A 22,967-nucleotide genomic window follows, 5' to 3' on the forward strand; every position below is an offset into this window, starting at 1 on the left:
ACGCACATATGCTTTAAGAGATTCCCAAAGCAATGACCTCGTAACAGTATTGCTGTCATTAAACACCATAAATTCATCAATTGCGGATTTGATAAAGGTAACAAATCCGAAAGCAACAGAGAGTCAAATCTCCAGGGTGAGGAAAAAGAGGACTGGGCTATGAGCTTGATGTCAACGCTAAGTGGTGCGTGATCGGAAATGACAATTGGATGATATGTAGATGACAGTACTTTTGGAATAAGGGAACCGTCCACAAAAAAAATTATCAATCCGCGAAAAGGACTGATGTACCTGAGAAAAGAAAGAGTACGCTCTGGTGGTAGGGTTAGAAAACCTCCAGGGATCTACAAAACCATTCTGAAACATAAACTCTGAAATAGACTTGGACATAGAGGATTGGGTCAGGGTCCGAGGATTCGAGCGATCTAAGGCAGGATCAATAACACAGTTTAAGTCACCACCCAATATTAAGAGATGAGTATCAAGGGAAGGGAGACTACTCAAAAGTGCATCTGTAAAACCTGGATTATCAAAATTCAGATCATACACATTGACTAAGAGGACGGGTACATTGTACATGGTGCCTACAACAACCAAATACCTCCCGTTTTTGTCAGCTTTAATCTCAGAGGCTGTAAACTGTACCCTTCTGTTTATTAAGATCGCCACCCCCCTGGCTTTTGAATTAAACATTGAATGGAAAGTATGACCCACCTATGGGCACCTGAGCCTAAGATGATCCCTATTTCGCAAATGGGTCTCTTGTAAAAACATTACATCACTCTTTAGACATTTAAGATGCGAGAATATCGTTTAATTGGGCTATTCATACCTTTGACATTCCAAGTTAAAAATCTAATACCACTATTGCCTAAAGACTGACCTGAAGTGCTGATCATTGCAGAAAGATAAAAGAGAAAATACTTATTTCTTCACCCCCAAAGAAAGAACAAGTGGGAAAAACACACTCACGCAAACACACAAAGCAAACCCACAACAACAGAAGTACAGCTTCAGAATAAAAATAATAATAATAATAATAACTCGTCAAACACACCCTCCCGCCTCCCCCCTGCGCGGCAAAAGCCCCCATCCCCAAACGATGGAGATGGCAGTGCACGCTCCCACCCGGAGCAATCTGAACAAAAATGCTCCCGACTTCTGAATAAATTAAAAGGCACAAATAAAATAAAAAATAACACAATTATATTTTACTATTAGACAGGTAAAACAAAACAAGTGTTTGGCAGAGTAACAAACTTAACTCACCACAATGATGTTTGGATTTGGATCATTCGCTATTTCAAACAAACAAACATTGTCCCGCTATATTTTTTATCGCGTGGTTATTGTCTTAATATATTCCTTGGCCTCTTCTGGCGAGACGAAGTCGCGCTGCATTCCTTGATAAGTGATCCGTAGCCTTGCCGGATAGAGGATCCCAAATGGGACTCCCTGAATGCCGCGAAGCTGGCGACGGACCTCATTGAAAGCCGCACGGGCCCGCGCTGTCTTAGCGGTGTGGTCGGGGAACACAGAAATGGTCATATTATTTATCTGCACCCTCTGCAGCTCCCTGGCCTTCTGGAGAATCCTAGCACAGTCCGCGTATTAGTGCAGCTTCACAACCATAGCGCGGGGACGTTCACCGGTGTTAGGTTTGGGGGCCAAAGTTCGGTGGGCTCCTTCTACAAGCGGCTCCTTCCCAAGCTGAAATGCCTCCATCAACAGCACGGACACATCTGTAGCAGATAGGATGTTCTCCTCTGGCACACCAACAATGCGTAGGCTATATTATTGCGGCGAGACCTGGACTCCAAATCCTCGCATTTATTCTCCAATTTGGCCAACTCCTTTGACATCGCATCCACTTTGGCTTGGAGGTGGACAATATCATCCGTGCATGTAGAGAGAGACTGTTCCATCTCCGTAACTGTGCTTCTGAGGTCAGCGAATTCCTGCCGCATGGTAGATATATCTGAGGAAAGGTCCGTTTTTAGTTGCTGTATGTCGGACCTGATAGACGTGAGATTCTCCGCAAAGGAGCCGTCAGTTCCTTTTTAAACAGTGCTGAAATTTCTTCACGAAGTTCAGAGAGGAGGTCAGCCTTCGTGAACTTTTCCGTATCGTCAAAATGTCGGGCGACCCAGGCAGTGGCGAAGTTTTACCACGAGGCGGGGATGCAGTGTTAGCAGCAGGCCGCAAGTTCGGCTGAGAGGTGCTTGCGCTCATATTAACCTTACGCGACATTCTAAACGCAAAAAGCAAAAACAGTCTTGTCTCGGAACTATACAAAACAGTTTAAAAACACCCGTCAAAATGTGCCTGGACATGCTAGATAATAACTAGACTCTGCAGGAGCTGCACTCGGTGCGACCTACGCCATAGTCACATAAACCGGAAGTTCTCCTCAAACCATTCCTGAACCATCGGGGAGTAAGGAGCTACTTGATCTGCAGCTCATGCATGCAAGTAGCATCTTTATGGATGGCAGTACCCAAGTGTTCCCAACAGAACATTGTCCAAACCTTCATACTGGTTGCCTTCTTCCATACTGCATACCCCGCCCCCAAGAACAAGGTCCTACAGGCGCCAAGGCTCAGTGAGCCACAGACCCAGGTTTAGCTGTATGCACACACACACACACACACACACACATACAAACACGCACATGCACACGGAAACTGCACATTTTTCCTGCTTCTATCTTTACCTGTTCCCTGATATATTCCACCCACTAACAGGTGCCATGATGATGATCGGTGTTATTCACTGTCAGTGCTCATATTGTCATGTATGATTGGTGTATATGTCTACTTCTATGATTATTTTTGAGAAGCCAGTCATGAGCTGGAATTGGATGCAGGCTGGAAAACCAACCAGTGGCCTGTGGGATGGTTGGAAATCTCCTGCAGGGAGTATGAGCTCGCTGAGTGAAAGCATAACTGTTGATATATTGTTTGTAAGGAATGCTGGTCACCAATCCACACGGTCCACATGCCCGACAGCGCGCCCAACACTCTGCAGAAAGCTTGACCAGTATTCGACCAGGATTTTTCATGGTTCGTTCGCCATATGATTTTCACTCACTGTTTGGTTACAACACATGTCTCAAAGCTTTGTGCACATTTTTCTCAACGTATTCACACGATCATAAACTCTCTTGACTTTAAAAACATGAGTGTAAATCATAACGGGAACTTGCACAAACGACCTACTGCGTCGCGTCCTGGGGTCTCAGGCGTTTGCTGTGACAACCTTCACCGAATAAAATTTCTTGTAAGGACACGCAGCCATTGTTAACAATAATGTTTTCACAGGATGTATGCAGTCCACCCTCACTGCTTCCAGGGGAACTACGAGTGTCATTAGCAGCCAGGTGCTGCTAATCAAATGCATCTGATTAACTGATCATTGCTGAGGTTGATCATCTCTATAAAAGTGGCAGTTTGGGCATCCAGATGTGTACTAACACATCAGGATGCCACATCGTTCCCAGCAATGGGCGTCCCAGCAAATCCGGCCCAAGGTCAGACCATGCATCTCTCTGAGAAACTGGATAAAACCCAGGAGCTATATCTCAGAAGAAATGGACCCACCTGAGGCATGATGGATATTTGGGGATGCATGCTAAGTGAGATAGTAAACACTGTATTTCCGCTGTAAAGTCACACGGGTCAGTAACCTGTCAGTATAAACAAGGTGTCTGGATGGGAAACATCTGCCGTCTCACTGACGTTCTCATGGAGTCTCTCCTTTGCTCAGTCATAAACACGTAGATAAACACAGCTCGTCTTAGTTGAGGTTGCACAGATGCAGCGGAGAAGCTGTGTTTATGCCAGCAACACGGTAGTCTAAGGAACACGTCTCAGTGTCTCAAAACAAACATCCACATGCCCTCAAACACAGCTGCAGGGGGAATCCACTCGTACGCGCACGTAGAATAACTTCACAAACACACAGTCAACAAAGTCATCCTCGGTTGGCTCACTGCTGGCAAATGTTCCCACACAGCCCAAATGTGCTTTGTACTTGTTGGCTGAGAATAACACACAAAAGCATGTAAACATCCAAAGCACAAAGGCAGGTCGCAGATCGGGATGATGTTGACGCTCCTCGTACTCTTCTGGGAACCAGGTTTATTTGAGCCCGTTCAGCCAGGATCCTGCTGCTGTTGTGTGGATTAGTCTATTTCAGTCACCCACAACATGCAATGCCAGAGGTGTGGCTGCCCTGCCACCCCGGCCACAAGAAACCTAAAAATACAGATCACAAGCATTCAGGCCGGATGAGAACGAAAGAGTTTGTTAGTGGGTGCAATGAGCGAGGCATTAGAAAGCAAAGGAAACACTGCTATACAGGCATCTAACAACAGCTGCATCATGAAACCAATTAAATATGAAAAGAACCCAAATCACGCCAACTGTAGTACACACCCATTTAAAAAAGAAGCTTTACATGCAGATCTCCTGGTCTTTATTAGGTCCTAAAATAAGGTAAAAATGGTCTCGAATGAACTACAACACATGACGAATTGTGCCACTATTTTTTCAAAATACAGAAGAAGTGTCTGAAGAATGAAGTTCACCCTCACTGTCTCCACAGGAATTAGGAAGGAGAGAATCAGCCACGCGAAAACCAAATACACCGAACAGCAGAAGCTACGATGGGCCGGGCTTCTTTGCATCGTGCAGTTGGTGAACCATGAACCAAAATATCGGTCAAATGTGAGGACGTCTGCCTGACAGCTAAAGCTTGGCCCACATTGAGTGGTGAAACAGAGCTATGGTAGAAGCAAATATACTCAGGGCTCTAGACTAACTTTTTGACATGGGCGCACCGGTACGCCTAACTTTAAAAATTTAGGTGTACCGGCACAAAAGTTAGGCGCACTCAAATTTTTCAACCGCATCGCTTAACACCGCAGTTTTACATGTGCACTTTCTTTGGGGGGGGGAAGTCCATACAGACAATATTAATTTCTAAATTATTAACTAACAAACTTGTGCTTAAAGTGCTTTGTCAATATTGTAGAAAATGTTAAACTTAATCATCATCTTGGCCTCCTCTGACGACCTGTTTGCTGCTGTCTGCTGCTGAAAGGCCGTGGGGAGAGGGGACACTTGGGCAGTGCATTTACTGCAGCATATAATGTGTTTTCTGGATACACTGTGCTTTTTCAGCATTCAAATATTGATGGCACCGTGTCAGAGCACTGGCTATGAATTTCAGACAGATCAGGCCTTAACTTAACAAAAAAGTTATCAATAGTTCTTTTCATCTTTTCTTATTACCCACAGCTACATCCACTTCTCTCAGGCCTAGGCTGCTCACTAGGGCTGAGTATCATCACTGATTTCTATAATCCATTCAATTCCGGTTCTCAAAGTCCTGATTTGATTCAATTTAGCCTCAGACAGTCAGAAATATTATAATTCTGATCATTTATCAGTACTGATACACATGAGACTTCATCAGAATTGTGAAAATCACAGCAGATGCCTTTGTGTGAAAGTAACAGAATAAAACACAGGAAAACATGAAGGAGATTTTCCTGGTCTGGCTTTTTATAGCAGATAACCTTAAAAATATTCTGCAATATTGTGCAATTTTGCATAATTTTAAGAAATTTACATTTCTTCAGTATTGAACAGCAGAAATTAGGCTTTCTTGTCCGAGGTCATTTAAGTGAAAAAAGAAAAAGCGCTGTAAACAACGCTAGACTGGTGGGTAATAAGCGAATGAATAATGCAGAAAACAGATTTGAGACGGGAAACTGTTCCTGAAGTACAGAGAGAGAGAGAGAGCTGTGCAGGAAGTGTGATTTTTATCGTGGTGGAAGCAAAACAGCAAAAGTCAGAGGGAATTCATGACGACATTGATCAAATGTGAAGCGCAGTTTGCTGCTTCTTTTGCTGCTGGCTCGGTGAATTTTGGTTGGAGAGAGGCAAAACCTGCAGCTCAGAATCGAGGCAAAACCTGCAGCTCAGAATCAGCGCAAAAAGACGTAAACACAGCGCGGACCCAAAGAATCGCTAAGCTCCGACAGCGTGTCCGTGTTCGGGCCTTCGGGTGAGAAAGCCGAGAAAGACGAAGCTGATTCTGATGTGTTGGGTCCGCTCCGTGTTTAGGTCTTTGTGTGGAATCCGTTAATGAATTGATATCGCTTTATTCAAGCTACTCACCTCTCTCTTCCACCTGCACTTTCAACTGGACCACGGCCAATCAGAGAGGTCCCGCCCCTGACTATCTCTGATTGGTTTAGTCCACGATAGTGTTGTTGACCACACGGAGAGTTACAGAGATTTTTGTTGTTGTTACCGGAACAATATTTATTTTTAGTCGCACCACTCGCACTCTAGAGCCCTGATACTGAAGCTACACTGTGATGAGGGACTGAGAAGAAACACTGCTGCTGCAGTGTTGTTAAACAGAGAGTGGAGTGTGTCACATGCAGCTAATCTCAGGTTGAATTTGCCTTATTTTTCATTTGCCCGTGGGTTTGACCACGTCTCTGACACATAGCAGCAGATAGCGTGAGTCATCCAGGCTGCTGTTTGCTGAAGGCCTCAGAGGTCACATATATGGACAAGACATAGACAATAGACTTGAAGTCAAGACCGCCTAAACCAAGACAATACCAAGACCAGAGGGTATCGAGACCAAGACAGAGTCGAGACGAGACCACGTAAAAGTGGCCTCGAGACATCCAACTCTAATAGACAATAACATGTATGGAGGTGTCCCAATCCTGAGAGTCACAGGTAATCTCCAGTCTTATATATTATCTCCAATTAAGACCTGCCAGAGATTTTTATGATGTCCTGATACAGAAAATCTTGGTGTACTTTGTATCTCACAGATTTTGAGCTCTTTTGAGCTCTTTTGAAATAATCCACTGCAAACATGAAATTCTGAACATGCACCGAAGAAGGTCAAAGTCAATGTGTAGTTTTTCAAAGATGGGGGAAAGATAGAACTAGATTGATTTTAATGAATTTCCCATCATGCTCTGGGTGGAAATGAATGATGGAGAAGAAGCACAGCTGCTTTTGTGTGTTTCTGAGAAAAAGCAGGTGACACCAGAGCCGTAGACAGAGATCATTGTTGTCGACAATCATCATGCAAATTAACATCATCGTGTGCACAAACCTAGAAAAGACAAACCTGCAACAGCATTAAATCTGTCTGACCTTATCAGAACCTCAAGGCAAAAAAGGACTTAAATAGTTCAGCAAATGTTTGAGATGAATGACGAGCATCGTGAGAGTCAAGCTATAATATTACCTGATAGTAAATCAGCTTACACTGCAGCCACACACAGACTGGTCAGCCACCAGCAATGAGGGGAAGGTGTGTATCCCCCAACCATTTAGTGGTTCCTGGATGCAGCTGATTGCCAAACACTGCTATACACAGTGCTTTAATCACTAGCAGGTTGCCAGTAGTTGTAATGGAAGAAGCTGATTTGTCTGCAGACACAAAAACGACTTGCCATGGGGCGGTACAACTGTGAAAAGTGTGACACAAACTGGAAATGGAGAGTCCTGACTTCCACGATTGCATCCTATTCTAAGATCACCTTTTAGTTGTGACTCTATGCATTTCAGAGTAATGACATCCTGATGTAGGCCATGGGTCCCCCGTCTCCTCGTTTTAGCTTGCCTGTAAAAATCTCACCCAAACTCACAAAGTTATATAAAACAAACTGCTGCAAACTTTTGACTGCATCTGAGAACATGAATGCTTTAAGGATTATTCTCTGTGTACACAACAAACCTCATCCTTAGACAAAGATGCAGTTGAAAGACCCAGAAAGCCCTGATTGATATTTTTATCTCACACCAAAACTCAAAGTAACATTAAATAATAAATAGATGGCTTTTTGTGACCAGCTAACGACTCCACGACCAACTTTGTTCTTAACTGGTTTAAACAGAAATCAGCTGGTGCACTGCAGGACTGCCGGCAGCTTAAACCAGTTCATTAATTACTTTTCGGCAGCAGCTCAGTTCAGTACTCCTCCAGGTTCCCACCAGCTGGACAGTACACACACACACACACACACACACACACACACACACACACACACATCATCCTCAGAGGAATGTCAGGCTGGCATCCTGACCTGCCCAGACTCACTCTGTGGAGCTACTCCAGCTCTCTGACTGAGGACTGATTATCTGTTCAGCTCCCTTACTGTGTGTGTGTGTGTGTGTGTGTGTGGGTGCGTAGTTGTTTTGGGAACTCACTCCCAGACTGCATTTGATATATGAAGCCTGGCTGATTTCCATGGCCCACACTGTCCTCTCACACTGCTATGTAAAGTCTATACTGTTTGCATGTGTGGTTCCAGGGACTGTAATTATCCCCCGCGGGGCAACAAATGTCACATTTTATCTGAAATAGTGTTTACTGCAGAGTCAACAATTAGTATTACCATCTTCTTACGGCAGCTGTGAGGATGAGCACGAAGCAGGCGAACACACTGAGATGACTAAAACTCTGGGAAACACTTTTTCTCTCATAGCTTCAGCTGAAATTTAGAGTTCTTAGACAGAGAGAAGACTAGATTTCGACTTAATACCACAGTTTATTGCCTTTGCTGGCAGGTACAGAGGAACAAACATTATCAAATTGTTACCATCTGACTTCAGCTTGAACGTATAAACACAGAGCAGCAGTGCTAATAAATACACATGAACAGGTCTATGTGCCGGCACTCGATCGAGTACTGTAGTCATCAGACACTCGAGAGTAACGTGACGCTATTGTGCTCATTCACAGCTTCATGTTTTTATTCTTGGGCTCTGCTAGGAGGAGCTTTGCATGATTCACGGTTCAAAATCATCTTTTAAAAAAAAATCTTATACCAGGACTTTGTGCAGTCGCGCAATTAGCCATCATTTGAAACAAGCAGTCCTTCCTTTAACCTAAAGCTCTTTCCAGTGGCTGACCGTCATAACATAAAGACAACTGAGCGTGTTTTCAATGTGAGGATATCCTTGATGTCATGTGGAGCTAAAAGAAAAAAACCCTCAGAAACTTGGATGACAGATTATATGCAACTTTGGTCATGTTTTATTTGATGCCAGCATCCACATCATTAGCTACACCAGTACTAGGTTGGATCACCTTTTGCATTCAGAACTGCCTCAAGTCTTTGTGGCACAGTTTCAGCAAGTTGCTGGAAACATTCATCAGAGATTTGGATCACTACTGACACGACAGCATCACACAGTTGCTGCAGATTTTTGCACATCCATGATGTGTGTTCGACTGGATTAAGATGTAACTAAAAGGACAAGAAACTAGTTTGATGCATTTCAATTTTTGTGGCATGGCACAATATCCTGCAGGAAGCAGCTATCAGAAGGGATGGATATGAAAGGAGAATAGTATTTATGTAGGCTGTGGTGTTTGATTGATTTAATTGGTAAAAAGGAGCCCGAAGTGTGTAAAGACAATGTCCTCCACACCGTTACAGCACCTGATCCACTGATACAAGAAGGAGTCGTGTTTTCATTTGTTTACATCAAATTCTGACCTCATCATCCAGATGTTGCAGCACAAATTGAGACACATCAGGTGGATGATCATTTTTCCAACCATTTATCTTCCGATGTTTGGCGATGCCATGTAAATTGCAGCCTCAGCTCCCTGTTCTGATAGGAAACAACCACACCGGGGACTGTTTCTAACAGCACTCTAAGGGCTGACATGTTGTACATTCAGAGCTACCCTTTCCATCAGTGTGAAACAGTTTTCCACTGACCTCTGACATCATGGTGTGTGGGGATGTGTACATTAATGCATAGAGGAAACTTGTAAATAAATAATCTGCATTTGAATCCTGACAGACACTAACAAATGTTGTTTGTAGACCACTTACAGAAAACATGAGGGCAAAGGAAACTGCACGTGTTGAGCTCATCAGCTGAACTAGCTGTGGTTTAAAGAGGCTTCCTGCAGTGATGCTGTTAGTTTGTGCAGCGCTTACAAACATCGGAACCAATCAAATCAGACGTCCCTTTAAGGGACTTGTCTCTTTACAGAGTACAGTTATATTGGTTTCAAGCGAGCGTGTGTTCGACTGTAAGTGTGAGGTACACCACACTGCTGCCATCTGGTGGCAGGAGCAGAAACGCCAGGACAACATTAATACTTAATGCACAGTATAGAGTTTTATTGTTTATATTAAATCAGAAAGAAAAGCACTATAACGTATGATACAAACCAATAAAATTTTATATCTTAGGGAAAAACAAAAACTCAAATGACATTACAAAAAAATAGTAACACTAGTGGACAAAAAACATTCTTTAAATAACAGAACTGTACATTTTCATACGCAACTAAAAAACAAAAAACAAAAAAACAGAAAAAAGTAAGACACCAAAAAGAAACGAATTAAATAGTGATGGAAAAGAACCACAGGCAGTCAGTACCAAACAGAGCTAAAGCTAAAGTCAGCTGACGCGGGAGGAAGGACGTAAGGCAGCAGGAAACAGGCTGGGACGCGGGGAGGATCAGAGCGAAGAGAGGAGAAACTGCTGTGTGGTTCCTTCACTCACCGTCTTTACAGAGTTAACAAGAGAGAGCAAGTAGCTGAATATAAACTCTTTAGAAAACAACCTCAGTGTAACCCCAGCACCCCCCCTTCATTTTCATTTTGACAAATATAATGACACTGAATCTCTTTGACACACAGACAGAAGCCACAGTCCACACAGTGCAGGACACCTCCAGGTTCCTTTGCATCAATCACTGTAAACTCTCACGAGAGTCGGCACGCACCGTGGACGCCGGACGGATGTAATATCGCAATTTGTAGGAAACTCGAGCCCGCCCATCGACTCAACCGGCGAGCCTTGTTACACTGCATAAAGTCCAAGTTGCACCTGTTCTACAGGTTTCTGAAACTCTTTGAAAAGTTGCATAGGTAAACGAGCAGGCAGCAAACGACAGCCTTCGATTTGACTACAACAAACACTAGAGGGCACCGAATGACTTTGATTCATTACATAATCGTCTGCAAATCTGAAAAACTTTTCACCCAGGAAACAAAAACTCATCTCGCATCAAAATTAAACTCGTGGTGCTTTTCTGCAACAACTGCATGTGTGCTATAGAAAGTCTTCAGTGATGGCTTCATTCTGTTTCTTTGGGTTTGCAGGTTTAAACAAAGAATCTACACAATGAGAATCAATTAGTGCAAAAGAGGTTAAATGCAACGTTACACCATGTCCGGAGTCCACGTGATCGAGAGCCCCCTGAACGACTCAGCAGCTTCAGCCACAGAGTGCTGGTGGAGGGAGGGGAGCTATGTACTGCTACAGAAGACAAACATGTAATTAACCCAGTAGCACAGCGCATGCCCCGCCCCTTTTTCTTGTCTTTTTTAAAAAAAGCGCCATTACAAGTCGGTACAAAATGTAAAATAAAATCATATGCAGTGAACGTACACATGAGCAAAAATGTGTCAGGTTCCTTTGAAGCGGATTCGGCCCAGAGCTGTGCGAGCTGTGCCAGACAGAAGTGCCAGGCTGCTCACGTGTGACGCAGGAAAGATCCATCAAAAATGCAAATAAACAAAACGTCTCAGAATCTGACTTCTCCGATAGAAAATTCACAAATCTAAACTTTTTAGTAGCAATATCAAAATGTCCTCTTTGTAAACAGTTTGCCCTTTTTGTCGAGTGGGTAAATACATTCTAATCACACTGATGCTGAGGCTTGTATACGAGTGTGTAAGCGTGTATTCACAAATCTGTGGCAAACATCTCAAAATCATCTGACGCTCAAATCCCTGTGAGCTGCACTTCTGTTGTTCAAGCAGCCACGGCTGACTTCACTGCAGAACAAAGTCGTGCAGGTGTTCGACTTCATCGCAGCTCCACTCGTACGTTTGAAGAAACGTAAATTGCGTGCTGGCGTTCGCGTCGCCTTTTGGAGCAGCGGCGGGGTTGCTATGGTGCGTAACCATGGTGATTGGCGCAGAGTGGGGTGGGGGTAGGGTGTTGTGAGCTGGTGATGAGTGAAAGGACGGGAGCACTCGAGCTCCTGTCGGACGTCCTCGAGGTTTTGAGTGTGGAGACGGGAGGGGCTGTGTGTGTGTGTGTGAGTGTGTGTGTTAGGGCGGGGGGGCTCAAGCGTGCATGAGGGGAACGTTGCTCAGAGCAGGCATAAACAGTGTCTGTTCACAAGTCTCCTTCTTCCGAAGTGGGCATGACCGTGTGGGCGTGTTTCACATTTCATGAATCTTAGTGGCAGTGGATGCATGCACAGTGGCCCTACATGGATTGTTTGCATGCAGATTCAGATTTGTACACTATACACTGCAAATCTGTGTGTGTGTGTGAGTGTGTTTCTTTAGACATGTGGTGCTCTTCACATTCAGAGTCTGTCACTGCGGAAAGTATCCTCCACAGACGGGTCCGGCAGCACCATGTCGGGATCACTGAGCATGCTCAGTCCGTCCAGGCTGAGGGGCTCGATGCGCAGCTCGTCCTCCAACGGGAAGCCTACCTCTGAGTCAAAACATTCGGGCACCGTGGAGAGCGCACTGCTGATGTCCTTGGACAGACTGGGGTTGGAGTCATCTGAGAGAGAGAAGCAGGTAACGCCCAATGATCTTTTTGCTTAGACCAAAAAGAAATAAAAAAAAAAGCACAAGAGCAGCACAGGTAAAAGTCACGTACATGAAAGTGAGTTCATCTCCCTTCAGTGAGAAACGTCAGCACGGCGCTCTCCTATTCTTTGCTTTCAATGAACACTGAAAATTCGAGGTCGCAGCTGCGTGACATTTACTAATGTCACTGCAGTTCAGCACAATCACTGCAGCTGTCTGAGGCTGCGCCGCATTAGCTCAACATCCACCAGCTCTCTGCAACACGGCAAACATCATAATACACAACATCCTGTGAAACAGGTGATTTCTAACACCCATAACTGCACAGGCCAGTGGCTCATGTTAGCAAGCCAGAGACAGGTTAACAGATGGGAGGGGCTCCGTGATCCACCGAAAGCAGTAAAGACAGATGGAAAACGGGAGGTGCAGTAAAACAACTTGTGACCAGCAGAGGAGCTCTCAGCTGGACCGTCCTGACAGACGAAGCTAGCTCTGCTAACGTGAATGAGCCAGATGTTGACTTTGTTTGAAAACAGTAGCACCAAAATGTGGCACCGCATCCAATCGAACAGCAGGCAGCCTGGTGAGGACTCCCTGTGCCAAAGTCACTGACTGCTGTTAACTCAAACTAACAGCAACAGCAACAAAAGTAAGACTAATAACAATGTGACATCATAGCAAACAGTAAGGGTGACAAAAACAGGGCTGTGTAACTGGCTCAGATTCCTGCACCAGGATATCCAAACAGTCCAGCGTGTCAGGAAAACACCGACTGTTCGGTTTGTTTTACATACTCGCATGTTTATTTTTTTTAATCCAGACATGACAGCGGCTCTCTCCCCGTCAGACTCACCAGTCAGTATGATGTTGGGCAGTCCTCCGCTGCAGTTTGAGTACAACATATTGGACCTCATGTGCATCTGGTCCTGCAGGCTGCTGTGGCTGCCACCCATCCCTGACTGAGCAGCCTGCGAGTAATAGAGGGAGGCGGACGACGGATCGAAGCAAGACCCCCCTGCTGTGGAGCTCATTGTGTTTTCCAACAGACCAAACTGATCCAACTAGCAGGCAGAAGGTGGAGAGAAAAACAGAAAGAATCAAGGAGCTGAGATGGTGTCACATTCACCCTGGCAGACTGTACCATGTAGCACGTTTTCTCAGCACAAGAAAAACGTCACATCCTCCTGATCTGTCCTGTCAACACTGCACTCACTTTACTGTTGGTTTGATCTTTGTTTGAGGTTTCACACATACAGTCTGCAGGATTTTGTTTAGGAAAAATGTTCCCAGAAGATATTTCAATCTTTTAACAATTACAGACACTGGAATCTGTGTGTCAATAACCAAACACTCGAGGTTCTCATAGCACATCTGCAGGTTTAACAGTGGTCACCTGATAGGGGACCATCTTGTTCTGGCGATTACAGAACTGCGGCTCCATGAACGGGTCGCTGAAGAGAGCTGCCAAATTGTTGGGCTATCAGGGAGAAAACATTACAATGAGAAGGAAATCAGTTCATTTCATTCGTGATGACGTGTGCTGCCAAAACATATCAGACTTTATTATTATTACCGTATTTTCACAACCATAAGGCGCACTTAAAAGTCTTAGATTTTCTTCAAAAAGTGCGGCGCGCCCTATAGCGCAGTGCGCCCTGTGTGTTGTAAGGAGGACGTAGTAGAGAACACCATGAGAACGCTAAAGGGTGAAGTGTGTGCGTTGACTTTATTGCACATACCTGTATAAAAGAACAGGTATGTGCGTTATGCAGGACATCGTTGTTTTAACAACCCTGAAAATGGCAAAGAGACACGCTTACGAAGCACAGTTTAAACTGAAGGCAATCAGCTACGCGGAGGAACATGGAAATCGAGCAGCAGCGAGAGAATTTAAGATTAATGAATCGATGGTTCGCAAGTGGAGGAAGCTGGAAAACAAGCTCCGGCAGGTCAAGAAAACGCAGCTGAGTTTCCGCGGACATAAGGCGATCATCGAGCAAAGAACGAGCGGGAGAAGCGTTTCGACGGTCACCATTCGGCTAAAAGCAGTTTCACTTTCACTTTTTATGAAACGGTGCCATTTTTCCCTCCGGACCAGGACTACGGTAGCGCAGCAACTTCCAGCGGATTATAAGGAAAAGCTGGCCATCTTCCGCTCCTACTGCAGCAAACACATCGGCGACAAACACATCCAGCGATGGATGACCGATGGAGACCACAGTTTAACCAAGAGTGGAAACCAGCGCCGGGCGAGTTACGCCACAATTTGCCAATGGATTGTAGATGCTTGGGCTAACATGTCTGCTGGCACTGTTGTTCGAGCTTTCGCAAAAGCCGGCATCATTTCCGAGGAGCCGCACGGCACAGAAAGTGACTCTGACAGTGAAGAAAGTGAACCTGGCATGTTTGATGGAGATTTAGCGCAGCTGTTCAATTCAGACACAGAGGATGAGGACTTCGATGGGTTTGATTGATGATAAAAATGTGAGTACCAAACTTTGTTTTGCTCCTGCTTTATTTTTAAATACGCACACTTGTATGCTTGTGTGTTCTTGATGATGACGATTACTGGTAATAAAAATGTGAGTAAGGTACCGAACTCAGGTTTGCTCCCGCTTTATTTTTAAATACGCATACGGTACTTGTATGCGCCCTATGATCCAGTGCGCCTTATGTGTGTGTTAAATACAGTAATGGCACACATAACTGAGACTGCGCCTTTTAGCACAGTGCGTCTTATGGTCGTGAAAATACGGTACATATAATGTTGCTTCAGTCACTTTAACCGTAACCACAGGAAAGGACAAAAAGCTAAAACAGAATGAAACTAAAAGAGGCTTTGTGTGTCTGCTTCTGAACACATCTGCATAAAAATGATCGCATATGAAGTGCTGACTGACAAATCCAACTACAGCCTCAGTGTTGCACTGGCTTGTTTGTTGTTCAGACTCCATAATAAGATATAAAGGCTCAGCCTTGTCTGTTACAGTTCAAATGCTGAAGCAAAAATGTATGAAAATCAATAATACGCTGCAAACACTGTTGTTTAGTGACATGACTGTGTGTCCCCGCGTGTGCATGCTAACCATTCTGCACACACACAGACACACACAGACAGACAAAGACGCTCTTCACTCACTTGGCTCATGTTGAAGTCTAGTGGAATGCTCTGAAGCGGAGAGACGGGCTGCTGCTGCTGCTGGCGTTGGCGGCCCTGGTCCACTACATGCTGGGGTTGTTGGTAGAGCGGATAGGGCGGCGGAGGCTCCCTTGGCATATTGCTGGTATCCAAAGCAACTCCCTATCCACAACAGAGAAACCCAGCAGGAGTCACTAAAGTCCAATAAAGACCTGAAGCTAATTCAGTCTGACTGTAGTGTCATTACTTCATTACTCTGAACAATGACACCAGCGTGTTTTCTGCAATGTAAATGAGTAACTTGGAGGAAATGCTTTGCTTTGTTATGCGTACGTTGAATTTTGGATCCTTCTTTGTGACAGCAGTCGTTCACACAGTGAAATAACTCCTTTTTCTGGTGTTTCCCTCTAGTCAGGGGAAACCTGTGTGTGAGGTGAGTGTACCTGCGTGATGGGGGACAGCGAGGGCGACATGGTCGGAGACAGCTGCTTGGCCAGACCCCTGCGCTGCTCGGCCCCAGGAGACAGGGTGAGGGGGCTGATGGGAGCTGGCCTTCGCCGGGGGGAGTTGCTGGACAGGCGCAGGGACGAGTTGATGGAGGGATTGCTGAGCGAAGACTGCAGCTGACAGTTGTTGAGGGAAGCCTGGATTGAAGGGTTGCTCAAAGAGGAGGAGAGACCTGCAGGGAGAGAAAGCACAGCAACACAGGGACTCAATCACACGAGCTTCAGACCCAGCACGGTGTAAACGAGGAGAGTATGTGGTACTGCTGATGTACTTTTTTCCAGAATACTCTCCAGGCCCCGACTCACAACACTAGACTTTATTGTGTGACTGGGAAGGGAGAGAAAGATGGCGAGCAGAGGAAAGGAAAATGAGAGGACAGAGGGAAACTGAGGGGAAAGAAAAGGGCTGTTTGTAGCGAACCGAAAGAGGGTCAAAGTTTCTCTGTCACTTTGGTGTTCGGCCAAGCTGAACTGTATCCGACATGGGAGCCCAAACACACACGCGCACACGCAACATACACAGACATTTATGGGCGTGACCAGGCAGCAGAGTTCACAGTGGGAGCTCTGAGACAGAGAGAGCCTTTAATGAGTTACTAACAACGTATGGCTGGCAGAGACATGGAGCTGGAGCTCGCTCCAAGTGCCGGAGCTCGGCTTCCTAAGTTAAAGGGACAGTTCGAGCCCCAAATTCATGTATTTTCCCCATCAGCACTGTTATTCACCTGTCCAGACTGTTTCAGCGTAAAGTCCTAAAAGTCAAAGAAAAATCTATCAAAAGCACGTGTTACTCACTCCAAGTATGCCACAACTAAATGTTGCAAGGACAAGTGGAAGCAGCAGTGTTGTGTTAAACTGAGCTCCCACAGAATCACTGCTGTGATGTGTTTTATGAATAATTCAGGCAGACTCACATCTTTGGTCTTGGATCGGTCACAGCTCAATATTATTGGAACGTCCCAGACATGTTTGAGGTGTGCGGGCCAGAGATTGTCCGCGGTGATGTCATGTGATGAAAGGGGGGGCACTTTGAGTTTGCGCTATCAGGCAAGAGGAGCAACAGAAGGGGAGGCAGGCACCCATGTATCTGTGAGGGTTCCCCTGGTGTGTGTGTCCTGTGTTTGTGTGTAAACAAGTATTTGTTTGTAATTTACTCATTTCCACGTGGTCAAAATGAGTCTTTATCACATGTGGACTGTTGATTCAGCACCATGGCTACGACAGGCGCAAGAGAGGCACGGGTGCTCCACAGTGACCACAACTGCACAAACAGCTGCTAATTTGTGATTATTTTTGTTTTTTTACAGAAATAAAGCTTTGTATTTTTTTAAATAAACTCCCATAATGACTTGCATATTAAAAAAAACTTTTTTTTTTTTTTTTTTTTATTGGGGAGTGACGGTAACGGTGTTCTGGGAATCCATCCTACCTGAAAAAACATCCTACCCAATGTTTCTGCGCAGAAGTGGCGCATGCGCACAACACCAACGCTGAATTAACTTCTTTTTCTCTCACCCATCCGGAATACTTCTTAAGGTTATGGTTAGGGTTATGGGTGGGGGTAGGGTTAGGTTTAGTCGCAAGTCACCGTCAAATTATAACATGTCTTGTGTAGTTGTTCTGTTGTGTAGTCGTTTTGTTTTGTGTGTCAGTGAGGGCACTAATGAATGTCACAAAGGCACATTTGCAATGTAAACACTGTCACTAAGTAGAAAACCAGCGGAGTGATACACCTCCTGTCGTCAGGCCTGCAGGTTCATCCCTGTGCTGTTCTGTCTTTTGGTGGACAAACTTTTTTTTTTTTTACACTGACACACATCATTTGTGGGGCATCTTATTGTGACACCTGATTGTTCTCTCACTTTAGTTTTAGTAATACTTTTAAATGGTTGTAGAAAATGAAAAACCAGCAGGTGTATTGGCTGCATTTTTAGATAAATAGTTGTATATGTTTACAAAATGTACAATTTATATTTACCCAGCATGTCTGTGTTTTTTTACAGTAAAAAATACTACTAAGATTTTAAGTTCTTTGTGTGATTTCAGATCAGTAATAGAACTATTAATAGTAATAGTAATACTAATGCAGTATGTCAGTAAAAAAACAACAACATGCTGTTGAGCTGAAAGAATGAAACCAAACCAGGCAAAGGGGAAAAATAAAATGAAACAATCTGAGGGTGAAATACAAACGTAAACTCAAAAGGAGTCAAAAATGGCCGGTTGTATTTCAGACCTCAGAGGGTTAATCCAACAAATCATGAAAAATTAGGTTTAAATTTTTGTTCATGACAGTGCAGATTTCTGACATTTTGTGTAATTTAACATGTAACAATGTGATTGTTTTCTGACAAAAAACAGTGTGAAACTTAAGTCAGACTTGTGTTTGTAAATGAACCGCCCCATGTTGTGTAGCTTTTTATATTTATTGGGCTGCATATTTATTTATTATACAGGTTATACGGTACATAACATCAAAACTCACATGTTTTATGTAACTAAAGTGTGTAATTATGTGGGCTACATACAATAATTAAGTTGTAGACTATATTTATATGAAAAACATGTATTCTTACTGTATTTGAATCATTTTAACCATATTTAACCACCTGCATATGTGTTTGGGGGAAAAAAAGGGCTTTGATTTTGCCACCCCATTTGATTTCTTTGTCACCCTCATGCCACCCTAAGAAAATTTCTCTAGATCCGCCCCTGCACACACACACACACACACACACACACACACACACACACACAACCTTGTGAGTTGCCGATGCCCAGGTGCATCATTGCAGCTGGCAGGTTTCCGGTGCTGCTGCCCCCGCTGATGTTGGGGTACCCGATGTTGTCGTCAGGGTCCAGCGGCGTGGAGAGCGGGGAGGGAAACTGCAGGTTGCTGAGGTCTGGCAGGGAGCCCCCGGTACTCAACGAGCCCTGGTAGTGGGACAGCCCGGGGTTCTGCTCTGGAGACGGGAATATGCTGTAGGAAAGGCAGACAGAACACTGATTCAACACTGCGCCGCTGACCACAAACCATTCGGATTAAAGTAACGAACGCGACTAATTGAAAAGCACTCTCTTCTGTTCCCCACCCACTCTCTGCTTCTTCAATTATTTCCAAATAATAGCATATGGGCAGCAACTGTGCCTCGTCTGTCCCCAGACTATAAAGCAAATGATCGCCTCCATAAACAGAGCAGCTCGGCACCTGGTACTCAGTGTTCTCCCTTTCTTATTTCCATGTTCAACTGGGGCAAGTCTATGAACGCTCTGCAGAAGCTGTTACTGCATTCTGTATCATGAAAAGAGAAGATATAGGTCAGAGCTGTCTCACACGGTACCACAAGGCTGCTGCTAATACATTCCTGGCAAAAATGGAGATTCACGACACCGGAGGTCGTTTGTGGTGGAAGGAAAATAGTGTCAACAAAACATGGTTAAACAATGCCAATGGCATGTGATTGTCGTAACAACACTCTTCCTCTTACTTCTAAAGGTTAAAGGTGTAAAGGACGTCCTGTTTGAAGCAGTGGGAATGCGTGGCATTTCATTTCTAGCATTCCTTTGTTTCCTTAGATCAGCTGCAGTTGTTACTGCCCATGGAAAACACCCACAGCAGGTCAGTTATGACCACAGGGAAACAGCAGAAAACACACACAGTGACCCTGCTCAGACTCACTTGATTCCAGGCACTTCACAGGATTTAGGCCTTGAGGCCAGAGACTGGACCTGAAACAGAAACAGGAAAACTATGATACACGCAAAACATAACTGAGACATAAAGCAACGAAAACCCTGAACATGCATTTACACTTCTTGAAACAACAATTCTGCATTTTGATTTTATGCTAAAATTATTTCAAGGTTGCATCAAAGACAACCTAGTGTGCTAAAAAAAGGCAACGCAACAGCAGCCAGTGACTGCAGTCAGGGCTAGGCCACGCGGTGCGTTTGACTGAGCATGAAAGATCAGCAATTAGGCAACATTTAAAATGTTAACAACATGGAGATGTTGGAGCCTCCCGTTCATGTCAGAGCATGTTCACAGCATTTACAGCTTCAATTAGAGGTTGAAACAGAACTGCCATGAGAGAGAGGAAGAGGAGAAAAAGTCCTGCAGCGGTGTCAAGATGTGCTAAACTGTGGCTTCTTTACTTCCCAGCCACTCTGTGGGCCGTGCACCACCAAAGGGAGCATCAAACCATTTATAGGCTGCACTTGACGAGCAGCGATGAAGAACTTTGTTTAGAAACTGCATCTTGGAAATGATGAACACTTAAACACGCATCCATGTGCACAAGTTAAAAACATGAACACTACCGCCAGGCAGCAGAAAAAGCTCGCCATTATTTCACTTTTCTACTACCGCTTATTGCTCGTGCACATGTTGCTATTCCAGAGAAATGATTTCAACAAACACTTAGAGAATAAAAGCAGTAAAATAAGGATCGCTCAGGCATCAAAACCAGAGCATCTGTGCTGAGAGCGGCTCTTTGCATCAGCACAGCGTATTCATCCAATAATGAGCAGAAATCCCCCTGAATACCAAGAATTGAGCAAAAAGAATGGGGACATTAATCACTGAGCAATGGGTGGTCATAACATTTGAGAATGCTGTGATCAGACAGACAGTGTTCTGACTGAAGGTCCACGTTTAAAACACACACAGTGTGCAAAAGTAAATGTCACGCATGCAACTGTGTTATGTGCAAATGTGCAGCTGGTGACTCGAGGGGTTAGAAAGACCACCATACTCTCTGTGTATTTAAATCATTTCTTGTTCCTTTGTGAATTTCAACATTCCCGATTCCGTATATTTGCCTCTCACATTTCTGGCTGCTAACGATCAGACAGGAAGGACTGGTTTGACCTGCAGTCTCTCCTGAGCCACGGCAGGAATCCACGGTGTCACGATCACCTACGCTGCCACAGACAAGTGCTGTTGGTCCCATTTTCAAGTTTGTTTCTATCAGCATAGAAAGAATGCAACCAGATGTGCAGGGATGAAGCCAGCCTGTGGTCAGCGATGTAAAAAGAGAGCAAACTTCTCACCTTCTTGGCCTGCCACAGCTGCTTGGGTAGAGGCTTACTGACACCTATGAGGTTCTCCTCGTTAGGGATGGTGGGGAAGGAGAAGACTGCAGAGAGAAAGGCGCACGTTCATTCACACATGTTTCCTAATGTCAAGTATAATATGGTGCAATGTGGTTCAACTCACCGTCTCCTGAGCCGTCCACCTCGGCCTCATTTACACTCGCTGCACACCAGCCTCCATCAGAAGCAAACAACCAGGAAGCAGAGTGCGAGTGGCGTGATCGACGAAGAAAGACACAGAAAACAAAGGCGGAGGAACGTTAGAGGATATTCTATATTAACCAGCTGTTTGAATAATCCCAGCACGCCTGATGCTCTCATTAGCCTCTCTGACAGTAACAGGCCCTCTGGCATTCTGCAATTACTGTGCAGTTTCAACAACAACAGCTGGGCATCTGGCATCGTGTTATTAATCAGAGAGGGCGAAGAAAAGTTGGGAGACGACTGTTGTTTTCTCATGCCTCAAAGATGCTTTCTACTCCTCCAGACTTAACAGCAGATCCACATGCCTGTGTCTCGTCCACCCAGCGTTTCTCTTTTCTCTGCCCAAGTCATCGTGTGGGCAACACCACTTCCTGTGAAACACTTCTGTTGCTTATTAGGAAAATAGTTTTTGTTTCTCTCGTTTTCTCCTTCAGAGCTCATCATGCATCAAACTTGAGTTTAGGTCATTTTTTTACGACTGCTATTATAGAAGTTTAAGGGCTGAAAATCTGGAATTCATGTCAATGCTACTTTGGCACAGACACTTCCCAAATTGAAGCCGGCTCGCCCCGGCAGGCTTATGCCCCCCACTACACCAGAGCAACTGCTCAGGCAGAGCTCAAGCAACACAATCAAGAGCCCAAGGCACTGACTTTGCCTCCAAACTGCACCAGCTTCCAATGGGATGCACTGGTCTAATACATGGAGGCAGCATCTGAAATCCACAGAACACAAAGGCTCCACAAACCTGTGACCACAGGTTAGAAGTGCTCAATCATCCAGGTAAGTACTAAGATCATCGGGCCAACTGCTCTTGGTGCAACCTAGGTCTCGGCTGAAGACCAGAGGAGACCGTGCCTTTGCCGTTGCTGCACCCAGGCTATGGAAAACTCTCCCTCTTCATATTCGCGCGTCAGATTCCATTCAGTCTTTTAAATCACGTTTAAAAACGTATTTGTTTGATCTGGCATTTAAGGCGAATTAGGGTAATTTACATCTGGCTCTGTATTTAGATTATGTAATTATCTTATTTTATATATTTGTAATTTATATTTTATTGTGATTTTATTTGTACTGCGATTTTAATGGAAAGCACTTTGGTGTACTTCGGTCTTAAAAATGTGCTATATAAATAAATTTTGATTGATTGATTGAAGTAAATCCCTAAACGTTGATTCTGTTCATCTGGACATAGTGGGAGTGGGAGAAGTGTTTGTCACTCATCTTTCACCGTCTTATAATGCTGTGATTGCAGCCCAGCTCTCTGTGAATGGTACTCATGGACGTTGATCGGTGGTTGTTGATCAATGGCTATAATAATCTGCATATTAATGATCAAGGAACTGACCTCCATCGTTCCCTCAGTGGTGCTACTTTCAGTCATTGTGCAAAT

At 44.5% G+C, this 22,967-nt stretch overlaps 1 protein-coding gene across 1 annotated transcript in view; it reads right to left on the minus strand.

Moving 5' to 3' along the window:
* Nucleotides 1-10,311: 10,311 nt before the first annotated feature.
* crtc3 (CREB regulated transcription coactivator 3) overlaps nt 10,312-22,967 on the minus strand; it is a 46,097-nt gene continuing 33,441 nt past the window's right edge. Inside the window, exons 7-15 of the mRNA XM_085350227.1 lie at nt 21,495-21,533; nt 21,329-21,414; nt 19,956-20,005; nt 19,036-19,256; nt 16,214-16,449; nt 15,771-15,932; nt 14,025-14,108; nt 13,485-13,692; nt 10,312-12,602 (exon numbers count right to left, since the gene is read on the minus strand). Coding sequence (XP_085206353.1) covers nt 12,397-12,602; nt 13,485-13,692; nt 14,025-14,108; nt 15,771-15,932; nt 16,214-16,449; nt 19,036-19,256; nt 19,956-20,005; nt 21,329-21,414; nt 21,495-21,533 — 1,292 coding nt within the window. The 3' untranslated portion in view covers nt 10,312-12,396. The remainder of the gene's footprint in view (nt 12,603-13,484; nt 13,693-14,024; nt 14,109-15,770; nt 15,933-16,213; nt 16,450-19,035; nt 19,257-19,955; nt 20,006-21,328; nt 21,415-21,494; nt 21,534-22,967) is intronic.

This window comes from Diplotaxodon limnothrissa, linkage group LG1 (assembly GCF_057381915.1).
Source record: "Diplotaxodon limnothrissa isolate DT_005_m linkage group LG1, D_limnothrissa_male_GT1.1, whole genome shotgun sequence".
Taxonomy (NCBI): Eukaryota; Metazoa; Chordata; class Actinopteri; order Cichliformes; family Cichlidae; genus Diplotaxodon; species Diplotaxodon limnothrissa.